The 20,677-nt window shown below is 42.6% G+C and overlaps 3 protein-coding genes across 3 annotated transcripts; all 3 read left to right on the top strand.

Annotated features, from left to right (window-relative positions):
* Positions 1-11,452: 11,452 nt before the first annotated feature.
* Positions 11,453-12,652, top strand: LOC133784911 (uncharacterized). The gene has a single exon (XM_062224178.1). The coding sequence runs from the start codon at positions 11,453-11,455 to the stop codon at positions 12,650-12,652; it is 1,200 nt and encodes a 399-aa protein (XP_062080162.1).
* A 40-nt stretch (positions 12,653-12,692) lies between these two features.
* On the top strand, positions 12,693-13,663 carry LOC133784910 (uncharacterized). Its single transcript, XM_062224177.1, has 2 exons — positions 12,693-12,797; positions 13,220-13,663. The coding sequence occupies exons 1-2, from the start codon at positions 12,693-12,695 to the stop codon at positions 13,661-13,663; spliced, it is 549 nt and encodes a 182-aa protein (XP_062080161.1).
* A 1,302-nt stretch (positions 13,664-14,965) lies between these two features.
* LOC133784909 (uncharacterized) lies at positions 14,966-17,869 on the top strand. Its single transcript, XM_062224176.1, has 3 exons — positions 14,966-15,949; positions 16,052-16,870; positions 17,732-17,869. The coding sequence occupies exons 1-3, from the start codon at positions 14,966-14,968 to the stop codon at positions 17,867-17,869; spliced, it is 1,941 nt and encodes a 646-aa protein (XP_062080160.1).
* Positions 17,870-20,677: the final 2,808 nt, after the last annotated feature.

The raw sequence follows: 20,677 nt of genomic DNA, 5'->3' as shown, positions 1-20,677 counted from the left end.
CCCTTGAGCTCCTTCCTTGACCCCAATGAGGATCATCTCTTCTTCTCCTTCCTTCCTAGCTTTTGGTTCTCTCTAGACTTCCAATAGAAAACTCAGGTATAAGCCTAAGTGTAAATAACGTGAATGACTTCTCCTCAGCCATGTTTATCTACTCCTAAGGCCAGATTACCATTTTTCCCTTTCCCCTTATAAAATTCTTATACTAACCTCAAGGGTAATTCCGTCATTTCACCCAAATCTCGCTAAGTCCTCAAGTATTCCTGTAAATCCTCGTTTAATCCCGACATACCAAATTATTGATAAACTACTAACCATTACTCAATAATTCCCGAACACAAGTTATATTCCCAAAATACCCCTAGGCTCCTCCCGAGTCGGGTATTTGACCCCGTTGTGACCTTCTAGCTAAACCGTTGTCTAGGACCGTCTCGGATTGTGCATCACAATTATATCACCACTCGCACATGGTAACAATCACAATATATACAAATATTGCATTTATGCCCTCAGCAGGCTGAAATTACAAATATGACCCTAACAACCAAATGGGGTCCACATGCACATTTAATTCACCTAAACATGCATTTCTAACCACATACTTATCAAAATCACATATTAATACAATATATCAATTATTGCCTTCCAAACACACTAATCAAGGCCCTAAGCCTTATTATCGAACTTGGGACGCTACAACTATCCCCTCCTTACAGAAATTTTGTCCTCGAAATTACCTAAACAACTCGGGATATTGCTCCCACATATTTGATTCAAGTTCCCACGTCGCCTCCTCTACCTTGTTGTTCCTCCAGAGCACTTTCACAAAGGCGATGGTCTTGCTCCGCAAGACTTTGTCCTTTCAGTCGAGAATCTGAACCAGCTTCTCCTCATATGACAAATCTTGATCTAGCTCCAAGTTCTCATAACTCAACACGCGTGTAGAATATGATACATACTTCTGGAGCATGGGCACGTGAAACACATCATGAACCCCTGATAGAGTTTGAGGCATTGCCAACCTGTAAGCTACCTCTCTAACCCGTTCCATAATTTCAAAGGGGCCAACAAACCTAAGGCTCAGCTTGTCCCAAACACCAAACCATTTCACTCCTCTCAAGGGTGAAACCCTAAGGAACACATGGTCACCGACTTGAAACTCTATGCTCCTGCATTTCAAGTCTGAGCAACTTATCTGGTGACTCTGGGAGGTGAGCATTCGAGCTCTAATCTTTTCAATTGCCTCATTGGTCCTCTGAACCATCTCAAGACCCAAATATCTCCTCTCACCTATCTCATCCCAATGGATAGGTGATCTGCACTTCCTCCCATATAGCATCTCATACGGAGCCACCCCGATAGTCGTCTGATAACTGTTATTGTACGAGAACTCAATCAAAGGGAGATACCTACTCCAGGATCCCCCAAAATCCAGCACACAGGCTCGTAACATATCTTCTAGTATCTGAATTGTCCTCTCAGACTGTTCATCTGTCTGAGGATGATAACCGGTACTAAACCGCAACCGCAACCGCGTGCCCATAGCCTTCTGCAGACTCTCCCAAAACTTGGAGGTGAAGGTGGGATCTCTGTCGGATACTATCGACCTCAGATCCCCATGAAGGCGAACAATTTCCTTCACATACAATTCAGCATACTATTCCACAGTATAAGTCATCCTAATAGGCAAGAAGTGGGCGGACTTGGTATACCTATCCACAATCACCCATACCGAATCATAATGTCCCACAGTCCTCGGCAAACCAACCACTAAGTCCATAGTGATATCCTCCCACTTCCACTCTGGAATCCCTATAGGCTGCAATAACCCTGCTGGCCTCTGGTGTTCAACCTTTACCTGCTGACAAGTTAAGCACTTAACCACATAATCCACCATGTCCCTCTTCATTCCCGACCACCAATACAAGGTTCTCAAATCTTGGTACATCTTCGTTGAACCCGGATGTAAAGAGTAGGGAGTGGTATGCGATTCATCCAAGATCTCTCACTAGATATCAGAATCCAACGAAACATAGATCCGGCCCTTGTAGTTCAGTAGTCCCATCTCAGAGATAGAAAAGTCCTTAGCTGCTCCGACTAAGACATTCTCCTTGTGCCCTTTCAACTGAGTATTTTTCCCCTGCGCCTCCTTGATCCTCTCTAGGAGTGTAGACTGAAGAGTGATCTTGGCTAACTGACCAACCACCAGCTCTATACCCGCTCTAGTCATCTCCTCAGTTAATCTATCAGAAATCTGTCTCGAACTGAACAACTGTCCTGGGCCCTTCCGACTCAATGCATCAGCCACTACATTAGCCTTCCCAGGATGGTATAGGATATCACAGTCATAATCCTTTCCAATTCTAGCCACCGTCTCTGGATCATATTCAAATCCTTCTGAGTAAAGAAGTACTTTAAACTCTTATGGTCGGGGTATATTTCGCACTTCTCACCACAAAGATAATGTCTCCAAATATTAAGTGCAAATACCACCGCTTCCAACTCCAGATCATGCATGAGATATATCTGCTCATATTCCTTTAACTGTCTCAATGCATAGGCTATCACCTTTCCAGCTTGCATCAGCACACACCCCAAACCCTGTCTAGAAGCATCACAGTAAACCACAAACTTCTCATTGTTTTTCGGCAGACTCAACACTGGCGCGATGATCAGTCGCCGCTTCAATTCCTTAAAACTGTTCTCACACCTGTCTGTCCAAACATACTTAGTCTTCTTCCTCGTCAATTCAGTCAACGGTGTAGCTATCCTGGAGAACCCCTCAACAAACCACCGATAATACCCTGCCAATCCCAGAAAACTACTAACTTCAGGAACATTGCTTGGTCTAGGCCAATCCCTCACTACCTCAATCTTACTTGGGTCAACCAGGATCCCCTCCTTACTGACGATATGCCCTAGAAATGTGACTTGCGGTAGCCAAAACTCGCACTTACTGAAATTAGCCTATAACCTATGCTCTTTCAACCGCTGCAATACCAAACGTAGATGTTGCTCATGCTCTATCTCTGACTGAGAGTACAATAAAATATCTTCGATAAATACTATCACAAACTTGTCCAAGTAATCCTTGAAAACCCTATTCATCATGTCCATAAAAGATGTTGGGGCATTGGTTAATCCAAAGGACATAACCAGGAATTTATAGTGTCCATACCTCATGCGGAAAGCGATCTTTGGTATGTCCTCTTCTTTAATCCTTAACTTATGGTAACCTGATTGGAAATCGTTCTTAGAGAACACTGTCCTCCCCTGTAGCTTTTCAAACAAATCATCAATCCTGGGTGGTGGGTACTTGTTCTTAATGGTCAACTTGTTCAGCTCTCTGTAGTCAATACACATTCTAAGAGATCCATCCTTCCTCTTGGCGAACAACACTGTAGCACCCCATGGCAAGAAACTCGATTTGATGAACCCCAAATCCAATAATTCCTGCAACTGAATCTTTAACCCCTTCAACTCCGGCGGAGCCATTCTGTAAGGTGTCCTAGATACTGGCTCCACCCCTGGTGCCAACTCTATAACAAACTCAATCTCCCGCTACGACGGAAACCCTGGCAGGTCTGCTGGAAATAAATCTGGAAATTCACATACTAATCTGGTCTCACTTGGTCCAACTGATACCACCCTAGAAGTATCCACAATATTCGCTAGGGAATCCTATACAACCTTCCTGCATCAGGTCTCTAGCCTTCAGTGCTGAAATCATAGGTACCCGCGGCCCACTGACTGTCCCCACAAATACAAAGGGTACCTCCCCTTCTGGTTCAAAAGTCACCATCCTGCGCTTGCAGTTAATCGTCGCCCCATACTTCGATAACCAATCCATCCCTAGGATCATATCGAAGTCATCCATCACTAGCTCAATCAGATCCACGGATAATTCCCTATCGTCTATCTCTAATGGCAATGCTCTAATCCATCTCCTAGAGACTACCAGTACCCCAGTCGACAGCAAAGTCTGAAAACCCCTAGCATATAAATCACTAGGTCTACACAACTGATCTATCACTCTAGTAGACACAAATGAATGAGTAGCCCCTGAATCAATCAATGCATTAAAAGAAGAGCCAGCGCTAGAAATCTGACCTGTCACGACTGAGGGGCTAGCCTCCGCCTCAGTTTGAGTCAAAGTGAATACTCTGGCAGGAGCGAGGTTGTCACCCTACTTCGGCTCCTCTCTCCTGGCTTGTGGGAAGTCTTTCTTCAGATGATTGGCACTCCCACAGATAAAGCAGGCCCTGATCTTGCACTCACCCTGGTGTCTTCATCTACACCGAGGACACACTGGAAAACTCCTCCAGTTGTCACCCCCGCCCTGACGGCTACCAAAAGCACCCCATGCCCTCCTATCCGAGCTAGGAGGAACAAAAGAATCTAGGGCCTTTCTCTTCTTCTCACTGGAGCCACTACCCCAGCTTGATCCAACAAAAGGAGGCATCATCCTCCTGGCATCGCACCTCACATCGCTCTCTCTCCATATCTGATCCTTGGCCCCCTCAGCTGTAAGGGCCTTGTCCACAATCTGGGCATAAGTAGTAGTCTTTAAATACAACGTAATTTTCACATCATGGGCGATCATAACATTCAATCCCCGCACAAACCTATCCATTCTTGCCGCATCATTCGACACCAAATCTGGTGCGAACTTCGCCAACCGATCAAATTTTAGAGTATACTCAGTAACGTTCAATCGGTTCTGTGTTAGGTTGATGAACTCGTCAACCTTCGCAGCTCGGACTACAACACTGTAATATTTCTCATTGAAGATGTTTCTGAACTCTTCCCAAGTCATAACTGCCACATTCCTCCTCTGAGTCACTACATCCCACCAGATGCGGGCATCTTCTTTGAACATGTAGCTGGCACAAGCTACCATCTCATTCCCTACCACTCTCATAAAATCCAGAATGGAGGAAATCATATTCATCCACTGATCTGCCCCTAGGGGGTCTGGTCCACCCTCGAAGGTGGGACGATGCTGCTTCCTAAACCTCTCATACAAAGGTTCCCACCTGTTCTCCATAACAGGCCGAACCGGCACTGACGCCATAGCCTGTTGAACTTGTAACCCAGTGGCCTGATGAGGGGCCTGCTGCCTCAATGTCGGAGTTCTTTCTCAGTTCGTTGCAGTCTCGCTTCCATTTCGGCAAACATCTGTTGCTAATTCTGTGTGGGCAGGTGGAGGGTCCTGACCCTGGTTGTCATCCTCGGCCCTACTGCCGCAGAGTCTCGATGATTGTCGAGGCATCTTAACAATATGCCTGCAATTAATGACGTTGTTCATCAGGCATGATGACAACATCCAAAACCACCTCCCAATCACATCATCCAATCATAACAGCAACCCACAAAGCATACAAATAACATATAACACTCAACGGGCCATGCCCTGACATCATGCACATGTTAACTTCGTCATCATGCTCTATATAAGATAAGCAGGCAAACAGGGCAGCTAAGCACATAATCAAGCATATAATTCAATCATTACCAACCAACCCTGAGTCGAGCTTTTCACTAACAGTGAGCGTACATGTTCGATCAATCTCCAGGAACCATAAACCTTGGCTCACTCTGATACCAAGTTGTAACGCCCTACTACCTTAGTTTCGCTACTAAGTGAGTTTAAAATGTGCGTTTAACTTGCTAATCAAGAATTTAGGTCAAAAAGTGTAACTAAACTGTAATAAAGTCACGTAATTTGAAAATATATCCATTCATTGAAAATTATAAAGTGTTTAACATTTGGGATCCCAAAAATACCGTTTAGAAATATTTACAACTCAAAAATAGGATTAAGGTCGACTAAATGACAAAACTAGGTTTAATAAAAACATCTCCCAAAAATACCCCTGGTCGTGGCAGCCAGGCAGGCCAAACATGTACGCGTCACTTCACGCTCTCTGTACTCGTGGTTGGTTGACTTTCCCCTTGCCCTTACCTGCACCATAGAGCACCCGTGAGCTGAAGCCCAGCAAGAAAACCTCACACAAGTAAATAACATATGCATATCAATCATTCAGCATATAACCCAAACCGCCAACAGGCTAAACACATACGGCCATGTCGTCCCAGGCGCTTTACCTAGCCCTTGGTTTGTGGTCTACACCGTGAGGATATCCCAGGTATCCTTTAGGGTCTCACCCTGGCAACTAGCACTCTGCGTGCTAAACGTTGCTCCCAGCCTCTTGTCGTTCTCGGTCGTGCCGTTCTCGGCCTTCGCCGTTCCCGGCGCTTACCGTTCATTCACACATATGAACACATAGCATAAATAAACAAATACTTAAACACGTATAAACATATTCGATGGGGGGCTATGCCATGCAATACAAACTATAGGGCCTCGCCCTGCTCTACGGGTACAACAGTTTTCTTACCTGTGTCCCAAACTTCTTGAGCAATGAAATCCCGAGCACAGTCCACTAACTCGAGCCTCGCTGAAAACCTCAAGCAGAATCTCGACCTTGAGCTACTTCCATGTCCAACTCCAAGCTTAAATCCCTTGATTCCCAAGCTGAACCCTTGAATTTCTACCCTAAATCCTCCCCTAGTCCACCCCTTGAGCTCCTTCCTTGACCCCAATGAAGATCAGCTCTTCTTCTCCTTCCTTCCTAGCTTTTGGTTCTCTCTAGACTTCCAACAGAAAACTCAGGTATAAGCCTAAGTGTAAATAACGTGAATGACTTCTCCTCGACCAAGTTTATCTACTCCTAAGGCCAGATTACCATTTTGCCCTTTCCCCTTATAAATTCTTATACTAACCTCAAGGGTAATTCCGTCATTTCACCAAAATCCCACTAAGTCCTCAAGTATTCCTATAAATCCTCGTTTAATCCTGACATACCAAATTATTGATAAACTACTAACCATCACTCAAATAATTCCCGAACACAAGTTATATTCCCAAAATACCCCTAGGCTCCTCCCCGAGCCGGGTATTTGACCCCGTTGTGACTTTCTAGCTAAATTTCTCTCTAGGACCATCTCGGATGGTGCATCACAACTATATCACCACTCACACGCGGTAACAATCACAATATATACAAATATTGCATTTATGCCCTCAGCAGGCTAAAATTATAAATATGCCCCTAACAACCAAATGGGGCCCACATGCACATTTAATTCACATAAACATGCATTTCTAACCACATACTTATCAAATTCACATATTATTGCAATATATCAATTATTGCCCTCCAGGCACGTTAATCAAGGCCCTAAGCCTTATTAGCGAATTTGGGATGCTACAAGGGAGGCCCTAGAGGTGCTCGACCCATGATGGAAACCCTAGGGGTGGTCGGCCCATGAAGGAATGGACATCCCTGGAAATCGCCTATGCTAGGGTTTGGAATCCTAGAAATCGCTAGGCTAATGGATCTTAAAGAGGTGGTCGGCCTAGGGTTTTACATCCCTGGAAATCGCCTATCCTAGGGTTTCACAAACTTAAAATCGCATATGCTAGGTTTTGTAACCCTGGAAATCGTCCAGGCTAAGGAATTTCTAGAGAAATCGTAGACTTGATTCAAACAAGTCAATTATTTTGATCAAAATAAAACAAAACAAGAAGATTCAGACATATTCCTCAAAGATTCAAAATATTTCTTCTAAATCTAAGCACCTTTAAATTAAATGATGTAATGATTAGGAGAAAGTACTTACCCAAATAAAGATCTGAGTTTGATGAAGAATTGGAGAAATCAGGCTTGGAAACTCCTATGGGTGAGGCGCACAGAGCAAGGAAGTGAGAAGTGAGGCCTTACTTATAGCCTTTCAGGCTAGCCATATATTTTTAGGAATTCAAATTTCCTTGAATAAAATCTGGTATGGTTAAAATTTCAAAATCCTTGAAAAATATTTGGTATTTTTAGGAATTAAAATTCCTTGAAAAATATCTTATATTTTTAGGAATTAAAATTCCTTGAAAAATATTTTGTATTTTTAGGAATTAATATCCTTGAAGAATATTTTTGTATTTTTAGGAATTAAAATTCCTTGAAAAATATCTGGTATTTTTAGGAATTAATATCCTTGAAAAATATTTTGTATTTTTAGGACTTCAAACTCCTTGAAAAATGTATTATATTTTTAGGACTTCAAATTTCCTTGAAAAATACACTGGATTTTTATGAAATTAATTTTCCTTGAAAAACCTAATTATTTTTAGGAATTACAATTATTCTTGAAAAATATGTGCTAAGCAAATTATCGATAGTTGATAAAAGTACTACGTAATGTCCCGAGGGACTTTGCTATTAAAGTACTGCTTCGATATGTTTCTCAGGCCAAGATTAAGTTTACCGTAATGTTGAACACATTACAATAAAATTGGGGGGAAAATGTTATCCCTAAAAAATACGAGGATGACGTGGTGAATGAGAAAGCGACACGCGACATCACAAATTAGGGAAAAACGACGAAGTATTGAAAAAAGACCGACGAGCAAAAAAGATAGGTCTAAGACCTATAGGGAAGTCAGCCAAGCCAAGACCCCATAAGGGTGGTCAGTCTGACCCCTACCCCTAGGGGTGGTCGGCCTGACCCCAACCATTAAGTGTGGTCGGGCCAAGTATGCCCAAGAGCCCTTAGGGGTGGTCGGCCTGACCCCTATCCCCAGGGGTGGTCGCCCTGACATGCTCAAGAGCCACCTAGGTGGTCAGCCTAAACTCCCAAGTACACTTCACTGAGAAATACTCGCACTCGTTCAAACTGAGATCAAACATGTCCTACACCCAAAAGATCACAGGTTCAGCACCCAGAGGATTAACAGGTCCAGCACCCAGAGGGTCATCAGGCCTAGTACCCAAGCTCTGAAGGGTCATCGAGCATAGCACCTAGGTCTCATAGACCAACCAAGACTTAACATTTTCTCATAGGTTTCAATCGTGCATTATCTACCACGATCTAGAGAAACAACGAGAAACCCATGATCTCATAATCATGCGGAGGTGGACACGTATCTTTACTACCTAATAATCGTGTACCAATCCACGATCCCAGTATTACTGATGAGTACTATAAATAAAGGACCCAGGGCTTCATTTTAAGGGATCACTTTTTCTGGAATTTTTGAGATCTGAATAATATTTGGGGAGAAATTCTGGGCAAATTAGAAACGAGTGAATACTTTTGTTTATCAGTGTAGTTGTCTAGTGATTCAATACTAAAAGCTAAGAGCACTCCCAATGGATGAGGTAAAATGTATAATTCTTTACAATATAGAGAAAAAATTGTTTAATAGTCTTCCAATGGGTGATGTAAAGTTATATTTTTTTTTACCTAAATGAATAGTATTTCTTTATATGTAGTAAAATACTATTCATCAAGCTATAAATATTTTATTATTTTTTTATAAACTTTTGTATATATATGAGTGTGATACTATTATATTTAATTATTTTATTTCTTAAAATGAATAAAATATTTTTTAAAAATATAATATTTAAATGATGTAGAGAAAAAATAGATAAGTTGATATATGGTATAATGTAAAAGTTTGAGGTAAATTATAAAAAAAATATGTTTTGGTGATGTATTTTGTAATACACTTTCTCTATAATATTTAGCTAAAACTCACAAAAACACCTTCCATCAGCTCCTTTATACGTATATTTATAATAGCTATGCACAAACTCCAATTAATCTATATCTACATTTACATAACATTTACATATCCTTTATATAATATTTTAATATTATTTTTTTTTTATAAGTTTTCTCTCTCCCATTTAGTATATATATTTATTATTTCTTTTTTCTTTTTTAATTATTTTATTTTACTTTAATTAATAAAATATGTTTAAAGATATAATATTTAAATGATGTAGAGAAATATATAAAGAAGCCGATGTATAGTATAATGTAAAACTTAAAGGTAAAATAGAAAAATGTGTGGTTTTTGGAGGTATTTTAAAAGATGAAGTAGAACGTCCATTGGGAGTGCTCTAAGTGGATTAGATTATTACTGTTCATCAGAACAGGACTGAACCACTATAAAATTTCTATGTGTTTGTTTAAGATATTCGTACTCTGACGTTTATTATATTTATTTCGTTCAAAATGTATCATATACTGTACATACGATCGTTGGTTAATTTCACAGGTCAACATAGTAAAAAAAAAATAGAATCTTGCACTAGAATTTAGTCAACATATTTTTAAATGTGGGCTAATACCCCAAGTTTAATCTTAATTAAAGAATTATTAATATGAATATTTAACAAAATTAAAATTTTAAATTAAGTAAAAACTTATTTTTAGTAATTAATAATAAAAAACTAAATTCATACTCAAACCTAAACCCTAACCTTTCATATTGGGATCCAAATCGAAAACTTTACTACCATTTCAAGTCAAATTCAAGCTTTAATTTTATTATCAGGTCAGATTTATAAAATGCCATTGCACTTTATATTAGGAATTTTTGTAAAAAAAAATACATGCAATTTATATAAAAAAAATTGAAAAATACGGTTGAGAAAAGTGTTTATGGAATTTTTTTTCTTTTACAAAAATATTCATTGAGAAATACAATATCTACGTAACCAATATTTAAAAAAAAAAAAAACAGCTACAAAAGGGCATTTTATAAACAATATTTATAGACTAATTGATAACTGAAAAAAGTACATTTTTGCAACAATGATTTAAAGAACTATTTTCGTGATTAAAAAAAATAAAAATTTTAACTAATATTTATAGAAATAATTTGTAAATTTAGTTAAACATTTTTGTAACTTATTTTTACAAAAAATGGTAGATTGCATATAACAACTAGCTTACTACTTTAGTTTGTATTGGAGTAAAATGAAGCAAACTGTTGGGCCCAAAATGTTCGGCCCATAAAACCCTTTCCTCATTTATCAAATATTCAAAACGGTTCGTTTCGGCATACAGAAGCTCTGAAGGCAGAAGCTGAGAGTCAGAGGCGGTCCGCGCCTCTGACTCCTGAACGAGACATTCAAAGACGGTATTTTTGGAGGGAAATTCGATTATTTCTTCCCACCATTTCAGGGTTCGCTTGAACTAACTAACTGGTTTACATATTTTGTCCTATAAATATAAGATTGATAGAAGGGAAATGGGATTGAACTTTGAACTGACTTAAGCATCGGAGTGTCTTTCTTGCAGGTGATCCCGACGAGTCAAAGGCAAACTTCATCACCGGAATAGTGACAGAGCATCGTCCATCGTTGGGTTGAACCTCCAGATATAGAAAGACAAATTGTTGCTTCAACAATTGGCGCCGTCTGTGGGAAATGAAAAACATTTTCGTCCTTAGCCACGTCGTCGAATCAAGAAATCAAGAACTCTCTTTTTGCGTCCAAGATCCTCTGCAAACCCAAGAATTATGCCACCAAAAGGCAACGGAGTCTCGGGTTCAGTCACATAGAGCGTCCCTCTGGCGGACGTGGGCGACTAGATCAACAGGATGTGTCGCTTGCTGGAAGCGAGCCAGCAACGGTCCGACGAAGCAATCAAGACATTGACCGAAGCTCAGGCTAGGCTCGAAGCTGAAATAGCTGAACTGCGCAGATCCGCTGACACCGCACGCAATACCCAAGTCAACAACAATCTCGACCCTGGTAGACCTGAAGTTCCAATCGACCGCATCGGTTCCCCTCAGCAAAACACGAACCTCGGTAGTGAAAGATCCCAAGGTCTCCTGCCACCCTCCGGGGTCGAAGAACGACGAGCATCACCCCCTGACGCACATATGCGGACGGAAGCAGACCCCATCGGATCCACTCAGCCAACAGCCGAAATCCGGCCTCAACAAACAACACGTCACACCACGCATGATACACCAACCGAAGACCGTGTTCCCTCGATCCGGTTCTTAGACAGTTGGAAAGAAGATATGATGAGAGAAATGATGCAGAAGTTCTCAGACGGGCGATCCGTTCACGCCACCGAGCATTTGGATCTCGTATCGAGAACCACTGAGAAATCTCCTTTCTCAGAGTGGATTCAGAATGAGCCTAAGCCCCGGGACTTCATCATCCCTTCCCTACCTGCATTCAATGGAAAGGGAGATCTGCTAAACCATTTATTCCAATTTCAGCAGAAAATGGCATTAGAAGCTAACAACGAAGCTATTCAATGCAAGGTCTTTTCAACGAATTTCTCTGGGCCAGCTTTGTTATGGTTCCGACAATTAAAGCCAGGATCTCTCAACAGTTTTAGTGACCTCCGAAGGACCTTTTTACAACAATATAGTGCAAACCGAGAGGCACCAAGAACAATGGCTGACCTCTATCGGATTAAGCAGACGGAGAATGAACACCTGAAAGCGTATTTGCAGTGTTTCATTGACCTCGTGCATCAAATCCACGACGTCGATCCAATTACCGCAGCCAATCTCTTCGTCAAAAGCTTGCAGGTGGGATCTCTTTTACATGAGAATCTCACCATGACGCCACCCTACGACATGGCAGAAGTGCAGATCCAAGCTGAGGGCGTCTTCAGGGTCTTGGAATTTCGAGAACGTGCACAGAAGAAGTCTGCGCTCATCTCTACTCCACCAACAAATAACCCTCCGCCACCTACTAAAGATGACAAGAGGAAGCGAAATCAAACAGATCACGCGAAGGAAGGAAAAAGGCCAAGACAGGATCGGAAATCATCATGATACCCTTCCTTCGAATACACCGTCCCGCAAGAAGTCATTTATGAAGAAAATAAAGACAGACCTATCTGGCGAGAGCCCTATAAAATCACCACTCCATCTGACAGGAGAGATAAAAGCAGGTACTGCCTCTTCCACAAAGATCACGGTCATACGATCGCTGAATGCCATAACCTGAACAATCAGATCCAAGCCCTCATGAGGAATGGGAGGCTTACCCAATACATCAAGGAGGCGGGCAGACTCGGCACCTCGCGGCATAATCCCGCTTCTGCCCCAGCACCGCAAGCGTCAGATCCCGTGCACGCAGCCTCTGATAGCACTCAGGAGCCTCTTAAGCAAGTCCTTATGATCCACGGGGTCGTGGAACTCACTGAGAACCAAGAGCATATCACCAAAATCCATAAGAGGATGGAAGAACGAGTGAAGCGATATAAATAATTAGGCCACACGGTCAATCTCGTCACTTCAGAAGACAGAAGTTATCCAGCCTCTGCAATCACCTTCACCGATGATGACCTGAAGGGCGTACACCTACCACATGATGATCCACTCTTCATTTCCCTACAGGTTGATCATTGCCAGCTGGGCAGAGTTCTAATCGACGGGGACAGTGGGGTCGACATCCTCTTCTGGGAAGCCTTCCAGAAGATGGAGGTAGAGGAGAATCAGATCCGGCCCTCCACCACGCCCATTTTGGGATTCAACAACCAAAGAGTATATCCAAAAGGCGTCGTTCGATTAACTATGGTGGCCGCAGAACGCACCCTACCAGTAGATTTTCTCATTATAGACTCCACCACAAGCTATAACGCCATCATGGGGAGAAATTGGATCCACCGGATGCAGGGGGTAGTCTCAACCCTACATCAAGTGATGCGGTGTCAATCACTCAACGGGCGCTACACCATCGACATCAAGGGCTACCAGAAGCAAGCCAAAAAGTGCTTCCTCACCTTGAAAGAAATAAATAGTTCTGGCGTTGCCTCCCATAACAACTCCCCTGACAAATAGCAATTACAGCAGAACCTACCAGCATGCCTCAAAGGGATTGATCTAGAGGAAGACCAAGAAAAACCCCTAGTTACACTAGATACCTCAGAACAAATATGCCTGGATGACGGTGACCCATCTAAAACAGTGCTGGTAAGTACCAAGTTTTCTGAAGAAGAAAGACAGACCCTCATACAATTCCTCAAAGCTAGAATGGGAACTTTCGCCTAGTCTCCGCACGACATACCCGAAATAGACCCCTCTGTCATGAATCACAGCCTAAATATTTCAAATAGCTTCCCACTTGTCAAGCAGAAGCAGAGGAGGTTCGCTCCCGAAGTAAATCAAGTCATACAAGAGGAGGTGCAACGACTCCTAAGCACAGGGGCAATTGAAGAATGCTTATATCCCAGTTGGCTTGCCAACCCCGTCGTGGTCCCAAAAAAGAATGGAAAAAAAAGAGTATGCATAGACTACACAAACTTAAACAAAGCATGTCCCAAGGATAGCTACCCTTTACCAAAAATCGATCAGATGATAGACACCACGGTAGGGTACGAAAGAATGAGTTTTCTCGACGCTTATTCCGGATACAATCAGATCCCCATGAAATTAGAAGATCGGATTCACACGGCTTTCATAACAGAAGGTGGTTTATATTGCTACAAAGTTATGCCCTTCGGTCTAAAGAATGCAGGCGCGACGTACCAAAGGCTGATGCACAAGCTATTTTCCTCACTGCTTGGGAGAAACATGGAGGTTTATATCGACGACATGGTCATCAAATATAAACAAAGCTCTTCACATATAGACGATTTGACCGAGTGTTTCGACATCCTTGATACTTATAAAATGAAATTAAACCCCTCTAAATGCGTCTTTGGGGTGTCCTCTGGACAGTTCTTAGGATACGTCGTCAGTCAAAGGGGCATTGAGGCGAACCCAACACAGATTGCATCCCTCTCAGAAGTCAAAGAGCCCCGAACCATCCGAGACATACAGGCTCTGACGGGCAAAGTAGTAGCATTAAGTCGATTCATATCACGAATGTCTGATCGTTGCCAGCCCTTCTTGCAGTGCATAAAGAAATCCACCAACACCACCTGGGGACCAGAACAAAGAAAAGCATTGGAAGAATTGAAAGCTTAATTGAGCTCCCCTCCTATATTGAGCTCCCCCATAGCTAATGAAGATTTATTCTTGTATCTGTCTGTCTCCCAATTCGCTGTGAGTTCTGTTCTCTTCCGAGAAGAAGCTAATCGTCAGAGGCCAGTGTTCTACTGCAGCAAGATGCTCCTGGACGCTGAAACTTGTTACAGTATGATGGAAAAATTGGCACTCGCACTCCTTACGGCAAAGAAGAAGTTACGACAATATTTTGAAAGCCACACCATCATTGTATATACGGACTATCCATTAAAGCAAGTATTGAGTAAACCTAACCTCTCTGGAAGGTTATCTAAATGGGCGATTGAGCTAGGGATGTATGATATTCAGTTCTCGCCACAAAAAGCAAAAAAAGAACAGGTACTAGCTGCCTTCCTGGTTGAAATTCAATCGTTCACCCCTGGCACTCTGCCAGAGTTGTTAGAGTCAGAACACTGGCCGATGCATACTGATGGAGCATCCAATTCCCAAGGGGTTGGTATTGGCATCGTATTAGAGGCTCCCTCGGGCCTCAAAATCGAGGAAGTCATTCGTTTAGAGCAATCCACGACGAATAATGAAGCAAAATATGAGGGACTAATCTATGGTTTAGAACTAGCACGAGACATGGGCATCCAGCGTCTGAATGTCAGAGGAGACTCGCAGCTTATGATAGAGCAAGTGGCTGGAAATTTTGATACTAAAGCACCCCATCTGGCTAGCCTTCTACAGAAGGTAACTGACTTGCGGGCACATTTTCACCACTTCGAACTCATACAAGTACCTAGGGAGGAAAATCATAAGGTCGATGCCCTTGCCAAATTAGCCTCTACAGGAAGTTGCACACGCCAGTCCTCCATATCTATAAGCCGATCAAGCAAAGACATGGAAGTCTACTCAACCTCATCCAAACCAGAGTGTTGGATGGACCCAATCATTCGATACTTGTCCACCTCCGAACTCCCACCTAATCCAAACGACGCAAAGTTTCTGCGCCTTCGGGCACAACGTTATTCCATAATCAATGGAACACTATACCGCAAGTCCTTCAATGGCCCCCATCTACGATGCTTGCGTCCATCAGAAGCTAAAAAATTGCTAGAAGAGATACATGAGGGGACATGCGAAAATCACACGGGGGGACAGAGTCTGGCACATAAGGCACTTACAGCAGGGTATTACTGGCCATACATGATGACAGAAGCGCGTGACTATGCCAAAAAATGTGACAAGTGCCAACGATATGCACCCACCATCCATCAGCCTGCTCAAACTTTACACTCCATCGTTGCACCGTGGACTTTCGCAAAATGGGGTATGGATGTGGTAGGAGAACTACCGAAGGCTGCTGGAGGAAGACGGTATGCTCCGGTAGCCACTGATTACTTCACGAAATGGGTTGTGGCAGAGGCATACGTCACAGTCAGCAAAACAGACACTATGTCCTTCATTTGGAAGCATATCATATGTCAATTTGGGATACCATGGGAGATAGTCGTGGACAATGGAACCCCGTTCCAAAATGCGAAGGTACAAGAACTATGTGACACATACAAGATCAAGCTGAGCTTTGCCTCTGTCACTTACCCACAAGGCAACGGTCAAGCAGAAGCTTCCAACAAAGTTATCTTTGCCAACATTAAGAAGAACTTAGAAGATAAAAAAGGAGCATGGGCAGAAGAACTACCAAAAGTGTTATGGGCATATAGGACAACAAAAAGATCCTCTACGGGAGAATCTCCCTATGCCATGGTATATGGAACAGAGGCCATCATCCTAACAGAAGTGGGCTTACCTACACTTCGAACAGAGATCGCGTCTGATCAAACAACAAACAACATTCAACTACTGCACAACCTAGACCTTCTGGAAGAAGTACGTACGGTGGCACAATTACGACTAGAAAATTATCAAAAGGCTGCAGAACGCTACTACAACAAAAGAGTCCACTCACGCACATTCCGGGAAGGTGATTGGGTTCTGCGCAAGGTCACAGGCAACAAGAAAAAGCTAGAACCTAATTGGGAAGGGCCTTTCGAAATCATAAAAGTACTAGGCAGAGGGTCTTACACCCTAAAGAATGTACGTAGTGGAAAAACCGTACCCCGTACTTGGAATTCAATGTCTTTGAAACAATATTATTGTTAATAGTTGTACTGTGCAATTCAAAAGTAATACAACAACTTTCCATTTTTTCACATTATTTTAAATTTCTCTTGTACATTCAATTTCTTGGCATTATTGTCCATCATATCACACTAAGCCAGACACGAGACAATTAACATTTCACTCAAAAGGTCTTCTCAAATATATTCCCACCTACCCTTGTTCAAAAACAACATTATTCACGTACACTCAAAAACCACCTACCACAATGGCTATAAATAAATAATTATCTGAATGCTTGTAGTTATCAACCTCCCCTCCCCTAGCAATACACTGTATGTATTTGGTCTCAATACATACGTTACCCACACCTACACTCCAATAAACAAATAGCGATAATAATGCACGGTGAGGTGCTACATCACACCCCGCACATTGGCACCAGGCTGAATCTCAACGGATCGTGGCAGCAAGGCCACTACACACAATCTGCATACACGATCCTACTGCCTCTGCCATTTCACTGGATATTGTGCCGCATTCTAATCTGACTTGACTAAGCTTACAGGGAGCTACGGCCAGCCATTTCGCAGTCTAATCTGCCCTGACTATGCTGATCCAGCTGTCCAACGGAGGTGCACTGCAAACCCTACCCTCTTACCCACATAAGAGGAGCACCTCCTGCTGTTTACTCTGCCCTGACTATCACAACAGAACCATCAGCTATCACACTTCGGATTCCTCACCAGTACACACTAACTGGTTTGGCAATCCAAGGCTGGGAGGAATTTTTCCCGCAGTTGCACCCATATCATACACAATGGGTGCCTCTGACAGAATACAAGACAACCCAAACAAGCCATCACTATACTACACGGTATGGGTGCATTGGAAAGATATCTGCCTCGCAATCTTGACCACTTTGCCTCTGCCTCGACGACCAATTCTACGCTTTGTTCCCTGCAGTCGGCCTGAATCAGATTAACCCCTCAGGCCATATGGGAAAGTATCGGCCACACTCTTTCATACAACACCATAGGTTGAACCCGCTCCGATCAGACAGCTACACAACTCCCTACGCGTAAGAAAGTCTACCACTCAACAATAATGACAACGTCGCAAGAGTACAATACTCTTATCACTATAACTTAAATGGGCAGATGCTAAGCGCGGGCACACATGTTTGCTCAATTCCTTTCTTAATAAACAAAAATGAATATTTGTACTGTGCACAATCAGAAGGCCACGTGTACTAAAAAATGGCAATAAATCAGAAGTTGTTATTTATAAATTATGTTACATTAGCCACAATATTAATTTCTGATTCCATAATTAATCTATTCTCTATATACAAATATTCTCTTGCTCATGTTTAGTCCCATTCAATACGACGCATGTACTCTGCCATCGCACTCTCTAGCTTCGGATGGCCTAACCCATAGCGTTCACACGATATGTAGTACGGGATGCCACTTTTGATAAGTTCTTCCATCGCCCACGTTGAGTAAAGCCATTGTGGGTTATCAAAGATTCTCCTCAAAAAGGGAACCTTCATCCACTCACGGTGCTCACCTGCAACAACAATCTTATCAGCTCCAACCCATCACCAAAACACTAAGACGGATCGTTCACACAACACTTAACTGGGCATTCTCTCCCACCATCTGTATGATCTTTCACTGTATCTCGCACGCAATGGCCTGAAGGGTCTATGAAGCTTCTGATCCGAATAAATCATATGACTCTCACCTGTCATCACGCCTTCAATTAAGCTCTAAACGTAAACGAACACATCCAATAAACACACCAAGACAGCCAACATGAAACAAAGCGCAATTTGTATTGATAATTTGCTCAATTACAATTGTCTACATACTAGCGGCCAAAAAAGACCAAAAAATTCATATACAAAAATTAATACAGAGCAAAACATAACAGAATTTAACAAAATGATATTGTGTCGTTCATTCTACGACACCTCTTTCACTATCTGGCTTGGCCTCTGCAACAGGCACGGATTCGGATGCCTTCTGTTCAGAAGCCTCATTAACAACACCATCTTCAACGGCTTCCCCGTTGGCATTATACATCGACCCTCAACTTCAATTTCTCAAGGTGACACGCCGAATAGGAAATTTGTAGATCCCCGAGTTCATTCAAATACTTGCCGACATCATACTCTCCTATTTTCACATCGACGCTTTTACAATACATCTAAAGTTTTGCCCATTTCTCCTCCGGGGTTTGCTTCTTATTGCGTAATGCCAGATCCAGATACTTCGCAGTATCTACCTCAGCCACCCTCACAAGTTTGCGTTCGGTGATCTCATGATCTCGGATGCGCTGCCTTGTGGTTTCAATCGCCACCTCTGCTGCCCTCTGCAAAAATAAAAACATTATGAAATCAACACTCATGCCTTATGGACACATTAATTTTTCCATTACATTAATGACTAAAGAAGAGTCGCATACGTCAGCCATCTCCTCCAACTGCTTCTTGGCTTCGTTCACCGCCTCTTCTGCTTCCTTCAACTTCTTCCCTAGAAGAAGTTCAGTCTCAAGCTTCTGCTTCTTGGCATCCGCCGCGTTAGCCTCAAGATCATTTGACTTTCGTTGCAGTTCTTTTTTCTCTTTTTCTAAGATCACTTTATCAGTCAGCAACGACATTATATCCTCCTCAAGGTCGTTCATCATACTGCTAAGCTTCTCCATACGGGCTTCATGCTGTACGCAGATTTGATTTTTCTCCATCCACTTATTGGTCATACCCACCAAGTCAGCTTTTAGTTTGTCTCGCTCTACTTCGAGTCAAACAGTTCCTACCAGCTTCTCCTCTGTGGCGGTCACCTTCTTTTTAGCCTCTGCCAGCTCTGCCTCTAACTTCTTGATGGCCTCCATGAGCACATCCCAATTTTCTTCAGCCATCATTCTCCCCATCCGCTCCTCTTCTAATTTCACCATCTGCTCCGCCAGTTTAGAGCCGTTCTGTATAGCCGCCGCATATTCTCGCCTTGCAGGAGAAACGCATACATAGCTCTGCGACACATCAATTACGCTCGTTAAAAATAACATTATACACATATCTCGAGATATAAGCAGGGCCTAATTTTTTAACCAACTTACCATCCAAATGTGGTCTGATACTTGCTATAGCAGATCACCTTGCCCACTCAACGATCCAATTGCTTCTGTAGGTAGATGGGGTCTTCTTATGTGTAGCATTTCCTACATCACTTCCGTAGACGCAGAAGGACCGTACTCTGAAACTACTCCTGCTCTGTCACTTGCTTCTCCCCCTGCTAATGCAGCAGCAGAAGCAACGGGGGCAGTCGGCTTCCCACCTTCTGCTAACGTCGACATCGTAACACTATCAGATGCCAGCGCAATTGTTCCCACTCCAAAAGAATACATCTTTGAAGGGCGTACAGGTAAGTTATCATCTTCACCCAAATCACTTGGAAGGTACATCGACGTCTGCACGGCAGAAGACGTTAGCTGCTCCAAGAAAGTACTAGGAGACTCAAAAGTACTAATACCCTTCGGAGACACAACAATTACATCTCCTAGATGAGACTCAGAAGCAGCAGGTGGTAACAAGGAAACGTCAACATTGAGAGTGTCAACACCTGTTACTTCGGCAGCCCCTGACTCCTGACATCTAGGGGTAGTTTTAGAAACAACGGTCATGATCGACTCAACCGGCAGAGGAGGGGTGTTCGTGGACTCGAAACCCCCTCCAAAAGCATCCTCCAGAAGCCTGTTCTTACGAGAGGCAGAAGAAGG

Source organism: Humulus lupulus, chromosome 6, assembly GCF_963169125.1.
Source record: "Humulus lupulus chromosome 6, drHumLupu1.1, whole genome shotgun sequence".
Taxonomy (NCBI): Eukaryota; Viridiplantae; Streptophyta; class Magnoliopsida; order Rosales; family Cannabaceae; genus Humulus; species Humulus lupulus.
The sequence above is the reverse complement of the archived record's forward strand: the minus strand, read 5'-3'. Positions and strand labels throughout refer to the sequence as shown.

Bases quoted from the DNA above. Each gene is read 5' to 3' on its own strand.
- LOC133784911 (XM_062224178.1), top strand. From the start codon at position 11,453: ATGTGTCGCTTGCTGGAAGCGAGCCAGCAACGGTCCGACGAAGCAATC.
- LOC133784910 (XM_062224177.1), top strand. From the start codon at position 12,693: ATGAAGAAAATAAAGACAGACCTATCTGGCGAGAGCCCTATAAAATCA. The intron at 12,798-13,219 runs GTCATACGATCG...ATTTCCCTACAG, and splicing joins CCTCTTCCACAAAGATCACG to GTTGATCATTGCCAGCTGGG.
- LOC133784909 (XM_062224176.1), top strand. From the start codon at position 14,966: ATGGAAAAATTGGCACTCGCACTCCTTACGGCAAAGAAGAAGTTACGA. The intron at 15,950-16,051 runs GCACTTACAGCA...ACCATCCATCAG, and splicing joins GACAGAGTCTGGCACATAAG to CCTGCTCAAACTTTACACTC. The intron at 16,871-17,731 runs GTACGTAGTGGA...TGCCTCTGACAG, and splicing joins GGTCTTACACCCTAAAGAAT to AATACAAGACAACCCAAACA.